The 16,081-nt window shown below is 41.5% G+C and overlaps 1 protein-coding gene across 1 annotated transcript; it reads left to right on the top strand.

The window, feature by feature from the left end:
* Window positions 1-5,010: 5,010 nt before the first annotated feature.
* On the top strand, window positions 5,011-14,308 carry LOC132765676 (vomeronasal type-2 receptor 26-like). Its single transcript, XM_067464758.1, has 5 exons — window positions 5,011-5,334; window positions 6,930-7,367; window positions 8,174-8,401; window positions 10,297-10,423; window positions 13,407-14,308. The coding sequence occupies exons 1-5, from the start codon at window positions 5,011-5,013 to the stop codon at window positions 14,306-14,308; spliced, it is 2,019 nt and encodes a 672-aa protein (XP_067320859.1).
* The last annotated feature ends 1,773 nt before the right edge of the window (window positions 14,309-16,081 follow it).

The following is a 16,081-nucleotide window of genomic DNA, read 5'->3' on the forward strand; positions in this document are numbered from 1 at the left end:
CAAAGCAGGTGACCATAGCATTGAACGAAACATGCAGAATAATCACAGGATGTCTTAAACCTACACCTATTGATAAACTCTACAAGCTAGCCGGCATTGACCCCCCTGATGTGTGACGAGAAGTTGCTGCTAAATGTGAGAGAAATAAGGTTGAACACTGTGAAAGCCATCCACTATATAGCTACTAGCCTCCTCCCAGCAGACTCAAATCAAGGAAAAGCTTTATGAGAACTACCAGTCCTCTTGGCATCCCCCAGTGATAGCAAGGGTATCCTTCTGGGAAGCTATACCAGGAAATCCCAACTGGATGTTCTCCCACGAGGGTCTTCCTCCAGGGACAAACCAAGAATGGGCAACTTGGAAGTCCCTGAATAGATTCAGAAGGGGAGTGGGCAGAGCAAAAGTCAACCTGGCAAAATGGCAATAACTAAAAGCATCCCAAACCTTGTCTGACTGTGGAGCAGAACAGACAGCTCCACATCTGTATCCTTGTCCATTGTGCCCTGCCTCATGTACAGAGGAGGAATTGTTGGAGGCTACCGACAATGTGGTTGCTGTTGCCCATTTTTGGTCAAAAGATATTTAGCCGCCTGCGCTCCTTCTATTTTTATCAGTTTTATACTAATTCATGCAATGCTTTTGATGAGAAATTAATAAGTTGGTAAATAGTTCTAACAATAGATCTTAAATTATCTTAAATATGATGTTGGAAGTGACAAACGTTGTGATTGTTCATATAAGAAATAAAACCGATTTAAGTTTCATAAAAATTGCCATGTTACATAGAACAAGTTGTTACAATGCACTAAATAGTTGTGGTCTTTGCAAGAACTGTACTCCCACGTTTTGAAAATAACTGGTAAAATTACAGTTATCATAGTTCCATGTGCTTTTATGATGTGGAATTTAGAACCGAGTTCTTAATTTATTTTCTGTTACTCCGCTTAGCAGAATTGGAGATAGTGAGTATTGGAGATAATTTGTTTTATGTTGCATCATCAAACATGAGCTGACAGAGGGAGCTCAACCCGATGTCCCCGGATTCGAACCACTGACTCGGCACAAGACATGAGAGAAGCCTCCCACAAGGATGGTAAAACCTCAAAAACATGTTATTTTAGAGGTGTTTACTCCACCCAGAGACATTGATTTACAAACTAAACTTCTCAATGAGAATTCTTCTGGATCTTTACCCTGCAAACAGAACATCCAAATTCATATGACTGTTTTTTTTTTATATAACAGAGTAGGTTTTCCCCCAATGTAATGCCTTTTGACTGACTAGGAGTACCTCCATCTTGTCTGTATTAAGTTTCAATTTGTTAGCCTGAATACAGCTCATTACTGTTAACAGGCACAATTTTAGGACCAAAATCATTTGCTTGTTTTGTGGTGGGAAGGAACAATAGAGTTGGATGTCATCTGCATACTAAATGACACTGAATTCCAAAACTCCACACAGCATCTTCTAGAGCAGGGATCCTCAAACTTTTTAAACAGAGGGCCAGGTCACAGTTGCTCAAACTGTTGGAGGGCCGGATTATAATTTGAAAAAAATGAATGAATTCCTATGCACACTGCACATAACTTATTTATAGTGCAAAAAACATTTTAAAAATACAATAATTAAAATGAAGAACAATTTTAACAAATATAAACTTATTAGTATTCCAATGGGAAGTGTGGGCCTGCTTATGGCTGATGAGATAGGATTGTTGTTGTTGTTGTTGTTGTTGTTGTGTGCTTTCAAGACTTAGGTTGACCCTGAGTGCAGGCTGGGTAAATGACCCTGGAGGGCCGTATCCAGCCCTTGGGCCTTAGTTTGAGGACCCCTGTTCTAGAGGGTTTAAATATATATATTTAACAGCAAGAGGGACAGGGCTGATCACTGTAAAACCCAACAGATCATAAACCAAGAGTTTAAGCAGGAGTTATTGTTGTTATTATTATTATCTTTATGTTTATACCTTGTTTTTTCTCTTCACTCAAAATGACTTAACATCAAAAACATTTCAAAACCATTTAAAATCTACAAATATACAAACATTAAAACTGAATTAAACATCAGTGGTATATTCCTATTCCCTGCTCTGTCTTCCAGTTGACCAGGAGCACCTCTGTCATGCCTGGATTATGTCGCAATGTGTTATTCCCTCGCACAGTCAATTACTGACAACACATATTGGTTGAGTATCTAGACTACATTTTTGGAGTCAGGTGTAAGGAGAGATGGAGTTGGTCGTCAACAGCCTAACTATGACACCACAGCCACAAACTCTGGATGACTTCTCCCAGCAGTTTAATGTAGATGTTAAACAGTATGGAGACAAATAGAACCACAGACCAATGCCCAGGGCACCTAACAAAAGGTTCTCATTATGTGTTGTAGGTCAGCCACCAGATGCTGATGGTGTAACTGGTGATTTAGAGAGGCATGTGGGCTTTCCTGTGACACAAAGTGATGAGCTCTCAATTCTGGGAAATTAAAGTCTGGGAAATGATGGTTCTTTCTGTGAGAAAACCGGCTTGGAAAGTGTAGGGCCTCAAGGGCATTCAGGGAGACAGAAATAGCAACAGCAGATAAGGAATCAAGTGAAGAGATGAGTGATAAGAAGAGTTCTCATGGGAACCCTCCTATATCTACGGAGATCAACAAAGGTCTTCCTTTACAAATCAGAGTTGAAAATAGATTATTTCATTCTAGGAGATTAGGTGGGAAAGTTGTGAAGGAAATTCATGGGAAACGGAATGATTCGTGGGTGTCTATTAAACAACATGTTGTTTACCTTAAGGTCAGTTCAGGCAAAGCTGCATTAGAGTGAGAAGCTAAGCCTGAGTTCTCTGGTTCAAGTCAAGCTTTGATTTTGAATTTTATATATATCCTGGAAGTTTTCTATGTTCCTGTTCATGTACTCCTGTTCAAGTTTTACTAGTAATGCCTTCTTGATAGTGGACTTACGCTGTATTTGTTATTTCTGGCTTTGTTATCTCTGGAACTTTATGAGGAATATGGATTAATTGTTTGGTTATCACCTGTTGCTAAACCTTTTTGAATTATACATCTTCTTTTCTTATTCCTGATTTTATATGCTTTTTATAAACTGTTTGCTTATATTCCTGGACTCTTGTGTGGTGAAGTGGTCAAATTTGTTTCCAGGCCTGGAGTGCAACAGTTTGATCTTCTGGGTTCACCTCTCCAAAGAAGTACTGGAAACACTGCTCAACGTGCCCCCAGGTCCCATCCCAAAGAGGCGATCCAGAAGTATAGTCTGCTCACTGACACTCTCTCTCCCTTGTGGAAACCTAAAAATGCATACAACCAAAAAGATGATTCTCAGAAACACGCTTTCTCCATTTTGCACCTGTGCATGGAGCCACAGATGTTATGCGTTTCTTTGCATCATAATTATCCACATGATAATTATTTCTTTTACTTTTGTCAGAGCTCTGGGGATTGTTTTAAACGTCATATTTGAAATACATAACATAACGTAAACCTTAAATGAAGAACAAACTACAAATGTGAGAAGGTTACAAATATCAAGAGCCTAAGACTGATATTGCTGCGAGCTGGGTCTATTTTAATCTCTTTATTGGACTTGTATCCCTATTAATGTATTTGTGTCTATGTTATTGCAACTTTTTCTAACTAAACAGATTTGGAACTGAGAGCTGTTAAGAGTAGTGACTGCTTCAAGTATACAGAAATGCTCTTGCGCTTAATGCTTTGGTTGCTGCTTCCCCAAACCTCCTGCGGGATGCTGAAGGCAAAATGCACTTTCACTCTGATAAATGATCGAAAGGACCCATTTAGCTTCTACAAGCCTGGGGATCATATTATTGGTGGTATTGTATCTACAACAAATAGTGTTATCAAGCCATTTCTCTTCCACAAATCCCCTGATTTTTCTTTTGCTGCGTGAGTAAATATTTGGTGTTACATTTACTGTTGTTGGCTCAATTGTATGGTAACTATACCAAGTAAATAATATTTGAATGTTGCCTTCACTTTGTTTTAAGGGAAACTTAGCTTTGGAATCAAAGAGTTGGGAGGGATCCTAAGGGTTATCTAGCCCAGTGCTTCTCAACCTTCCTAATGCTGCGACCCCTTAATACAGTTCCTCATGTTGTGGTGACACCTAACCATAAAACGATTTTTGTTGCTACTTCATAACAGTAATTTTGCTTCTGTTATGAATCATAATGTAAATATATGATATGCAGAATGTATTTTCATTCACTGGACCAAATTTGGCACAAATATATGATACATCCAAATTTGAATATTGGTGGGGTTGGGGGGAGGATTAATATTGTCATTTGGGAGTTGTAGTTTCTGGGATTTATAGTTCACCTACAATCAAAGAGTATTCTGAACTCCACCAATGATGGACCAACAGAAAGTACTGGAAGGGTTTGGTGGGCATTCAGTTTTTGGATTTGTCTTTCACCTACATCCAGAGATCACTGTGGACTCAAACAATGATGAATCTGAACCAAACTTGGCACAAATACTCAGTATGCCCAAATGTGAAAAGTGGTTGGAGTTTGGGTAAAATAGACCTTGGCTTTAGGAGTTGTAGTTACTGGAATTTATAGTTCAGCTACAATCAATGAGCACTTTGAACCCAGCCCAAATGGATCTGCACCAAACTTGGCACACTAATGACATGGCCAATATTGAATACTGGTGCTGGTTGTGAATTCTGGGAATTATAGCTCACCAACACCAAAAAGGAAGAGGACAGGTGGAGAGATCTTCAGTCTTCTCTGCCATAAGGGTTCCTAAGACCATCAGAAATATGTGTTTTCTGATGGTCTTTGGCGACCCTTCTGAAATCCCCTTGCAACCTCCCCAGGGGTCCTGACCCACAGGTTGAGAAACACTGTTCTTGAGGGAAGGGGAGAGAAAAAAAAGCAAAGTGGCAACATTTTAAATACTTATTTTTTAAAGCACAAGTGTTTGTTGCTGTAAGTTGGAAATGACTTGAGGGCACAAGTCAAACAAAAATGATGAAGCTTTATAACACATTTTGTTGCAGCTTAAGAGGCCAGAAATTTTGGCACATCCTGCCCTTTTTATTTGCCATTCAAGAGGTCAATCAAGATCCAAGACTCTTACCCAATATCACTCTGGGCTACAGCATCTATGAGACCTACTTCAATTTAAGAATGACTTACGAGGCCACAATAGACTTACTGTCAACTGGGCAGCAGAAGGTCCCAAACTACAGTTGTGGAAGACAGAGTAACATTTTGGCAGTTCTTGACGGGACTGACTTTGACATCTCCAGCCAAATTTCAACAATGTTGGGCTTCTACAAAATCCCACAGGTAAGAAATTGGAAAGTATGCAAGCTAAGTAGCACTTTTCCTAGAAATGTCACAATACAAGCACTGGACCTGATAATATACTGGATGACTTTGGGCACATTCTTTCAGATTCAGTAAAAGGCAAAAGCAAACCTCCTCTGAGCAAATCTTGCCAAAAAAAACCCCACATGGTCACAGTGTCACAAGTTCAAAATTACTTGAATGGAAGATGCTATGGAATTATATTTCTCCTGAAAAGGAATATTACAAAAATCTAGGTAATCCTTATACCTGGGTTTCAGTACTGATTCCTTAGCAGATTTGCCAAAAGTAATAGAAATGTTAGATATAAAATGTCTCTTTAGAAGGACCTCATCACACAGCTGGTGGCAGCAGCAATGCTGCTCTTATTAGAATGTCATCACAAGGCCAGCGGCAGCCGGCGACAGCATTCCTCTTAAAGGCGCTCACCTCATCTCACCAGCTGGCAGCAGAATCACATGGAGGGAAGTGAGGAGTATGTATAGTGTGCTCGGCTTTCCTAAATGGAGCTGGAATGAAGTGGCAATACTTGAAGCGTCCTGTGTTGCCAGATCCATGGGGGGAAGCCGCACGCACTACACATGCTCCTCACTTCCCTCTATGTCAGTGTTTCTCAACCTGAGGGTCGGGACCTCTGTGGGGGATACGAGGGGGTGTCAGAGGAGTCACCAAAAACCGTCAAAAAACACAGTATTTTCTGTTGGTCATGGGAGTTCGGTGTGGGAAGTTTGGCCCAATTCTATCATTGGTGGTGTTCACCAATGTCAAGGTCTATTTTCCCCAAACTCCACCAGTGTTCACATTTGGGGATATTGAGTGTTCATGCCAAGTTTGGTCCAGATCCACCATTGTTTGAGTCCACAGTGCTCTCTGGATGTAGGTGAAACTACAACTCCAAAACTCAAGGTCAGTGCCCACCAAACCCATCCAGTATTTTATGTTGGTCATGGGAGTTCTGTGTGCCAAGTGTTGTTCAATTCCATCATTGGTGAAGTTCAGAATGCTCTTTGATTGCAGGTGAACTATAAATCCCAGCAAATATAACTCCTAAATGACAAAATCAACCCTCCAACCCCACCAGTATTCAAATTTGGGCATATCGAGTACATCCTGCATATCAGATATTTACATTACAATTCACAACAGTAGCAAAATGGCAGTTATGAAGTAGCAACGAAAATAATTTTATAGTTGAGGGTCACCACAACATGAGGAACTGTATTAAGGGGTCGCAGCATTAGGAAGGTTGTGGAGGAGTGCCGGTGGGGAGTGCCGGCAAGAGGAGTGCCGGTGGCAGCTGGAACTGCCCATGTGACAAGGTGCTAAGTCTCTAGTTGTGATTGCTTCTAAAAGTACCACCTGTTGCTTCTGCGCCAAAGAATGCTGCTGCCTCATCAAACTACAAGTCCCATGCTAGTTAAAATGGTATCAATCTGCAGTAATTCTTCAGTATAGATAGACACATCATATTAACTCTCGTATTCAGACCAGCAGAGCTTGTTACATCATTTGTTACTTTTTAGTTTAGGAGACATCTGAGCCTTTTCCTGAAAATCCTTTTCTTTCTTTGCTAGGTCAGATATGGTTTGGTTACTTATGTAGATAATGATAAAAATCAATTCCCTTTTATCCATCGAATGGTTCCAAAACTTGAGCCTCCTGACCTAGGGATTGTCAAATTGCTCCTACATTTCGGATGGACTTGGATAGGTCTCATTGCACCAGACAATAACGATGGACAATGGTTCATAAGCACTTTTGCCCCTATAGCTGTCAAGAATGGTATTTGTATTGCCTTCTCAGGAACCATCCCAACAGTGGATGTGCTCAAATCTCCACCAAAACGCACACTTTCATTTCTCACTCAAAGACAAAGCAATGTCATTGTCTACTATGGAGACTCTCAGTCCAGCTTTATTTTGGCTGTATTGATACAAGCTATTAAAAAGACCAAAAACAGAATTGTAGGGAAAGTCTGGGTCACAACAGCTTTGCAGGACCTCACAATGAATGTGCTTTACAGTTGTTTGGATTCCCAGTGCATCCCTGCCTCTCTGTCTTTCTTAATCCAGACAAAGAAAATGACACAATATGGACATTTTGATAGATTTTATTCCCTTATCAGGGACTTTGGAGACAAAGCATTTCATTGTTCTTCTTCAAAGCATTCCATGAAAATTTGGACAAGATGTAGAGAAAAAGAACAACTGGAGACATTACCAGAGGATTTGATTGAACAAATCTTGTCTCAAGACAGCTACAGTATATACAACACAATTCATGCTGTGGTCCATGCTCTGAATGCCTTACATTCATCCCAATCAATGGTTACGATGCAACGTTACAAGAGGAAACATAAAACAGTTACTCCATGGCAGGTATTATACTCACTTTCACACATAGTTCTATGAATAGTAAGTAAGTACACCAATCGTGTTGTTGAGATTGCTGCAAAGCTCTGGGATACTCAATGTTTCTAGCAACCTCTGGAATATAAAGCTTTCAAATAAATATAAACGTTATTTTAAATGAATAAACTAAACCTTTGTGTGAGAGCTCATGTAAGTCAGAGAGTTGTGTTGTTCCAATCAAGATGAGAAAGTCAAGGTAATTAGGATTGTTGTTGTTGTGTGCCTTCAAGTACTTTCAGACTTCGGGTGGTCCTAAAAATAAAGTTTAGGGCAGAGGCTGAGTAAATGACCTTGAAGAATCACATCAATTCCGGGACCTCTAAATTAAAATAAGATGTTGAGTGCTAATACAAAAAGTGCTGTTTCAGTACATGCTTTTCTGCTTCTTCTTCTTCTTCTTTTTTTAGCTTCACTCATTTCTGAGAAACTTTCACTTTTACAATACTTCTTTGGATGGAACTTATCTGGATGAGAATGGAGACCTAGCGGCTAACTTTGATATTGTGAACTGGGCAGCTTCTCCCAATCTGTCTCTTGACAGACGAAGAGTTGGGAGACTTGAGAGATCGGCTTCCGAAAACTTCAATTTAACCATTGACCAGAATATCATTGTGTGGCCCAAGTGGTTTAATCAGGTGGGAGAAACATTCTGTTTCATGTCATTCCCCTTGCACATCTTTCTATGACTCATCCCAACTGATTAATTTTTTTTAAAAAAAAAGTCTCCAGTTTTGTTCCCCTTCTTTCCAATTTTATTTTAGAGACCCATACAACTTTGGCTTTTCTCGGGGTGCATCTACACTGTAGAATTAATCATCATCATCATCATCATTTAATAACTTATTAATCGCCCTCCATCCAAGAATGCTCCAGGCGATTTACAGCTAAATTACAAAACATAAAATAAATACATACAAAAATTAAAAATCAACAGGGATCGAATGCTCTAGTAAAAAGCCAGGTCTTAAGTGCGAGAGTAAAAGGCCCTAAGTCACGCATGGCTCTCATGTAGGGCGGCAAGGAATTCCACAAGGCAGGGGCAGAAATAGAAAAAGCCCTGCGTCTGGTCCTTTCCAAGTGCACTTCTCTAGGACCCGGTATATGGAGTAAGTCACGTTGGGCTGGTCGTTGCGACCTCCGATGATGGGAGAAGGAGAGGCGGTCCCTAAGGTACGATGGACCCTGGCCGTAAAGAGTTTTAAAGGTCAGAACTAGCATCTTATACAGGCCAAGGTACTCAGTTGGAAGCCAATGTAAATGTTGCAGCACTGGTGTTATATGGCATTTCACGGGCGTTCTTGTGAGTACGCCCATGAAATGTACGCCGATAATTAATATAGTTTGACACAACTTTAACAGTCATGAGGCAGTGCTATGGAATCATGGTAGTTGTGGTTTTACAAGGCTTTCTCTATCAAAGCCTGCTGGTGCCTCACCAAACTACAGATCCCAGGAGGAAAGCTTGAGGATCAATTCAGTTTTAGTATTGTACTAAACATATTTTGAACAAAGAACCTGTGTGGGTTCCATCAAATACCTCCCCCATAAAATATATTTGAAAAAAATATATTGTACCCCACTCCCAATTAAATACACCTTGCCCAAAAATCTAAATCTGTTTGTATAGGACCATTGTGCAAAGGGATCTTGAAACACTCCACAGACTCAAAAGTGTTACATGATCCCTTTGCTAGCTGATCCAGACTAATACAGCTATTTACCAGGACCATGGCATATTGGTTTTGGTTATCCCCATCCCAAAACAGAATGTGCACATGTGCGCGCACACACAACACGTTTCAAAGATATACTATCTTCTATCTGTGCATTTCGTTTTTAATGCCTAAATGTAATACCATACATTTCTCCATGTTGAATTTCAATTTATTTATTTTGGCCCAGTTTGTCCTGATCTGCAGCTTTCTGGTGAAGAAATTACCTCACAAACAGAGTGGGAAGGCTTTATTTCTCAAAGCATACAGGGCGGTTATAAACAAAGTTCCAACTGACAGTTTCTTTCCTCACACCTTCTATCCCTCACCCTGGCCCCTCCCCTTCATTGCTCCAATTTTCATGGAAATCCTTTCCTTTGTTTCAAGTATGCATAGGCCAGGGCAGGCCAAGGCATGGCCTACTTTCCTGGTTCCACACAAAAACAGGAAAGAAGGTCATGACACAGTTCTCTAATCCTTTTTTGGATTCTGATCCTGTCCTCTGGGGTATTAGCTATCTTTCCCAATATGGTGTCATCTGCAAATATGATAAACATGCAGCTGGTGTCAGAAATTGACAGAAAATTGTTCAGGACCACAGAAATATTAGTTAGCTCTCCGTATCCATGGATTCCACATCCATGGATTATATAATCTATCGCTTTAAAATATTTTTTTAATTTAAAAAAAATCCAAGAAAGGCACATGGCATTTTCATTTTCAAAGACAAGAAGTTATGAAACACAGCAATAAATATCACAACCTCTTCTCATAATTGCCTGGCGTGTTTTGTGTGTGACCTTTGTCATTTTCACTAGACCTTGCCTCTTTCTAAATGTACGCCAAGCTGCGGCCCTGGATATGCCAAGGTGATTAAGGAGGGAGAGCCAGTCTGCTGTTATGGGTGCACTCCTTGCATGGAAGGGACCATTTCTACTCAAGAAGGTAAGGGAACTACTGTTGTCTTGGAAAAGCAAATAAAGTTTCACACTACTGACTGTTTTGCCTTGGGCAGGGGTGGCTCAACCCATTACGCAAAGTAAGCATTTGCAGTATAGTTGATTTTGCCCAGGGGCGCTCTTGAGGTGCTCTTGGGGGGAAATAGAACTTGACATATGCGAGTTGTAGTTACTTGGATGTATAGTTCACCTACAATCAAAGAGCATTCTGAACACCACCAATGATGGAATTGAACCAAATATGGCAGACAGAACTCCCACGACAAACAGAAAATATATATCAATGATTGGTTGGGGGGGGGGGGGCAAAATACTGTTTGCTTATCGTTGAAAATTACCTAGGGCCGCCTCTGGCCTCAGGGTTGCTTTAAACTGGAAATGACATGAGGGTACACAACAACAAGCAAAGCAACAAATCATATGTGCTGTTAGCTTCATTATACCTTAAGTTGGTAGATGTGTCCCAGTCACATCTCTGAGGCCATTCCACACAGCTGAAAAAAACCCCACATTTTCTGCTTTGAACTGGAATATATGGCACTGTGGAATAGGGCCTCTTCCACACAGCTGCATAAAATCCCACATTATCTGCCTTGAACTGGGTTATATGGCAGTGTGTTTGCTACTCTGCTGCTGAATACGCATGCCCAGTGTGGAAAGCATCTCATCACATTAAAACAGTGGATGTGGCTCTTAATGAGACATGTGGCATTATCACAGGATGTCTATGCTCAACACTGCTGGAGAAATGATACTGTTTAGTGGTATTGCACCACCTGATATCTGTCAGGAAGTAGCAGCCTGTAATGAAAAGACCAAGGCAGTGACTTCTCCGGCTTATCCCCTGTTTAGATATCAGCCAGCATGCCAATGTTTTAAATAAAAAAACAGCTTCCTAAGATCTACAGAGATACTCGCAGGAACACCTCAGCAAGCGAGAGTCCAAAAGTGGCAGGTTAAAACCCAGAACCTCAATCCATGGCTGATATCGGATGAGAAACTCACTTTTGGGCACACAGAAAATTGGGCGACTTGGAAGGCACTGAGCAGACTATGCTCTGGCACCATGAGATGCAGAGCCAACCTTAAGAAATGGGGCTACAAAGTGGAGTCCACAACACGCGAGTGTGCGGAAGAGCAAACCACAGACCACCTATTACAATGCAGTCTGAGCCCTGCCACATGCACAATGGAGGACCTTCTTATAGCAACACCAGAGCCACTCCAAGTAGCCAGCTTCTGGTCAAAGGAAATCTAGTATAATGCCAAGTTTTTAACTTTTTTTTTGCGTTTTCTTAAATACATTATAACTGTGCCCTCAATTTGCTTCTGATACGATAAATAAATAAAGAAATCAATAAACATGGCACTATGGACTCAGATATCCCAGTTCAAAGCAGATTTTGTGGAATTTTTTGCCTTCTGGGTTATATGGGTGTATAGAAAGGCCCTGACATGCTAGAAATGTTTTCAGAACTGAAAAATTCATAAATTTAGATTACGAAGTGGTCAAGGGAGTCAAGTGTAACTCCAGGCTCCCACATAAAACATGCGTGAAATGTTTTATACTTGATTGGTAATGGTGACATCATGGGTCCGGAAACAGAATAGTTTTGTTCCAGTCCCAGACTCTCCTATGATCAATCAGACTTTCAAAACAAAGCAGCCCTCTTCAAGGTGACTGGATAGCAAACTTATACAATAGGACCTTGATATCCATTGGGGCTATGTTTTGAACCCCTTGTGGATACCAAAATCCATTGATGTTGAAGTCTGCAAAGGTATAGCAAAATAGCTCCCTGTCTTTAAATGCAACATCAAGGATTACTTTTATTTTTGTGGAGGGGGAAGGAATATTTCCAAGTCATGAAGGGTTCATTTTGTGGATACAAAATCCATGTATATGGAGGATTGGCTACCGTACCAGTATCTTTGACATGACCTTCTATGTCCATTGTGTAGGGGAGAAAACGTTATCTCAAACCCAAGGGTCCATTAGCACTTTGGGGAATGAAGAGAGAGACTTCAGAAGAGTGAGAAAAAAAACAAGCTGTTTATTTACTTGGTCAAAGTAAAGATGCGCAGCTCTGTTTATTGCAGAAAGAAAGACTGGCACACCCCTGTCCTTTGCTTGACCATCTCTTATACTCATGCACAAAGTATGCTGTAACAATTGGGCTATTATTAGGGGCCTTAGTAGTGCAGTGGGTTAAACCGCTAGCTACAAGAAAAGCTGCTGACCGAGGGTTGGCAGTTCGAAGCTGCAAGTTGGGTGAGCTCCTGCTGTCAAGCCCTAGCTTCTGCCAACCTAGCAGTTCGAAAGCATGCAATGCAAGTAGATCAATAGATACTGCCTCAGTGGGAAGGTAAAAGGGCGCCACATGCAGACGTGCCGGCAACATGATCAGAGATATCTATGGAGAACAAGCTCCTTGGCATGGAAAAATGAAACAAGAGCACCTCCCCATGGTCGGAGTTGAGAATTGCCTCCAGATGTTGGAGATGAAAAGGGGATGGCTTATACCTTTGTCTATGCATTGTATGTTGTTTATGTTCACTGTGTAAAAGGCATGTAATGTTTGCCTTAAATGTGTATACTGTAATCCACTCTGACTCCCTCCGGGGAGATAAAGTGAAACATAAATAAGGCATATTGTTATTTGAAACATAACAAGATTAGTTAACAGCAAACAAGATTATTGTACTCTTCTGGCTATTGTATTGGATCACACGTCGGCGTATAATGCATGCAGATCTGAGTAGGGTGACCTTTTGCAGCTGACAGATGTTAATTTTGTTAGTGCCGATTGTGTTTAAGTGCAGGCCAAGGTCTTTAGGCACTGCACCCAATGTGCCGATTACCACTGGGACCACCTTTACTGACTTGTGCCAGAGTCTTTGCTATTATTATTATTATTTGAATAAGGTAAATTAAGTAATCCTAAAGTCACTTTTGCATTTTTTTTCAGATTGCCATCCTTGTCCAGATGATCACTTTTCAAATAAGGATCGGGATCAATGTGTTCCCAAGATGACAAACTTCTTGTCTTATGAAGACACTTTGGGAATCATTCTGGCTTTCTTAGCTCTCTTCTTGTCTGTAACCACTGGCCTTCTCTTAGGAATCTTTATTAAATATCGACAAACTCCTGTAGTCAAAGCCAACAACCGTGATCTCACATTCACGCTCCTGGCCTCCCTACTCCTTTCCCTTTTGTCTTCCTTTCTATTCCTTGGTCGCCCACAGATGGCAACCTGCCTTCTTCGACAAACTGCTTTCAGTGTCATCTTTTCAGTTGCCATATCTTCCTTGCTGGCCAAAACTGTTACAGTGGTGGTGGCATTCACGGCCACAAAGCCAGGGAACAGAATGAGGAAATGGTTGGGGAAGAGTTTGGCCAAATCCATCGTAATTTCTTGTTCTATTGTTCAAGTGGTCATCTGCATTATATGGCTAGGAATCTCTCCCCCTTTCCCAGATGCTGACCTGCACTCCCAGCCTGGGCAAATCATATTGCAATGTAATGAAGGCTCTAGGGTCATGTTTTACAGTGCCCTTGGCTACATGGGTTTTCTGGCAGTCATCTGTTTCACTGTGGCTTTCCTTGCCAGGAAGTTGCCAGGGGCTTTCAATGAGGCCAAGCTGATCACCTTCAGCATGCTGGTATTTTGTAGTGTTTGGGTCTCCTTTGTGCCCACCTATCTGAGCACCAAAGGGAAATACATGGTGGCTGTGCAGATTTTCTCCATTTTGTCCTCCATTTCAGGGATATTGAGCTGCATTTTTATCCCCAAATGCTACATTCTTATACTGAGGCCCAGGCTGAACACAAAGGAACACCTGATGATGAAAGCTAAAGAGAGCACCTGATATTTTGTATAGTCCAATTTTTTCCAGTTCTTCTGGTAGAAATGACTATAATGAAATCAATGTCTCATTTCAGGACGATATAAGCTAAACTAATATTACAGACAATCTCATCACACCTTAAGCAGAGTATGAAGCCAACTGATATGGAGGAGTTAAGAACTGAACCTATTGTAATTATTTAGCTCATGTAAATCTTAGTGAAAGGGGTGATTCCTAGATCAAGGGTAAAGTAATTATTGTTTCTCACTTAGAAACGCAGGATAAGAAACATTTCATCTGGAAGTGAAGTCGAACATGACCCCCCCCCCCATAAAGATAGTAACTTTTGCTAAGGACAAGGACACTAGACTGGATAATAAGGGTTAAGCCCTGGTCAATTTGCCAAGACACTAACAACAACAAGGACCCTTCCCATGTTAGATAGTGTGTACATTTAATCAAGGTTTTGTGCTATGCTATCTCTATATATAAATTTGTTAGGGGCATCCAATGAGGAAACAAAACTCAAAAACCCCCCAACGAAACTTAACCAAAATTCCCATGCCCATAACACAACCCACAAGGTACAAACATATCTACTCAAAATGAAAAACAACACAACAACACACTCACAAAACGGCAAAACAACAAAACTCAAAAATCCCCCAACGAAACTTAACCAAAATCCCTGTGCCCATAACACAACCCACAAGGTACAAACATATCTACTCAAAATGAAAAACAACACAACAACACACTCACAAAACGGCAAAACAACAAAACTCAAAAATCCCCCAACGAAACTTAACCAAAATTCCCATGCCCATAACACAACCCACAAGGTACAAACATACCTACTCAAAATGAAAAACAACACAACAACACACTCACAAAACGGCAAAACAACAAAACTCAAAAAAACCCCAACGAAACTTAACCAAAATCCCCGTGCCCATAACACAACCCACAAGGTACAAACATACCTACTCAAAATGAAAAACAACACAACAACACACTCACAAAACGGCAAAACAACAAAACTCAAAAATCCCCCAACGAAACTTAACTAAAATCCCCATGCCCATAACACAACCCACAAGGTACAAACATATCTACTCAAAATGAAAAACAACACAACACACTCACAAAACGGCAAAACAACCGAGCATGCGCATTGGCGCCCAGCCGCAAGTTCCATCGCGTGCGCACACAGCCTTCCGGCCAACGTTCCCTCTGCGGAAACCATGCCCACTCCAAGCCCCGCCGCGCCGCTTCCCGCACACACACACACCCTGCCGCACACACACACGCAACCCCACGCTCCATCACTCCCCCCACCGCCGCACACACACACGCAACCCCAGGCTCCATCACTCCCCCCGCCGCCGCACACACACACGCAACCCCAGGCTCCATCACTCCCCCCGCTGCCGCACACACACACACAACCCCAGGCTCCATCACTCCCCCCTCTGCCGCACACACACACGCAACCCCAGGCTCCATCACTCCCCCCGCCGCCGCACACACACACGCAACCCCACGCTCCATCACTCCCCTGCCCCAATCTTACCTCCTTTTACTTCAGGCCACCTCCAAACCCCACCCCGCCCCTTCCCGCCCTGTCAAAATCTAGGAAAGACAGGAAGGAAGGAAAGAAGGAAGAAAGAGAAAGGGAGGTAAAGAAAAAGGGGGAAGGAAGGAAAGTTAGAGGAAGAAGAAAAGGAAAGAAAAGGAAAGATGGAAGGAAAGAAAAGAGAGACAGCAGAAGAGAAAGAAAAAGGGGGAAGGAAG

The sequence above is a fragment of the Anolis sagrei genome, chromosome 2 (genome assembly GCF_037176765.1).
Source record: "Anolis sagrei isolate rAnoSag1 chromosome 2, rAnoSag1.mat, whole genome shotgun sequence".
Taxonomy (NCBI): Eukaryota; Metazoa; Chordata; class Lepidosauria; order Squamata; family Dactyloidae; genus Anolis; species Anolis sagrei.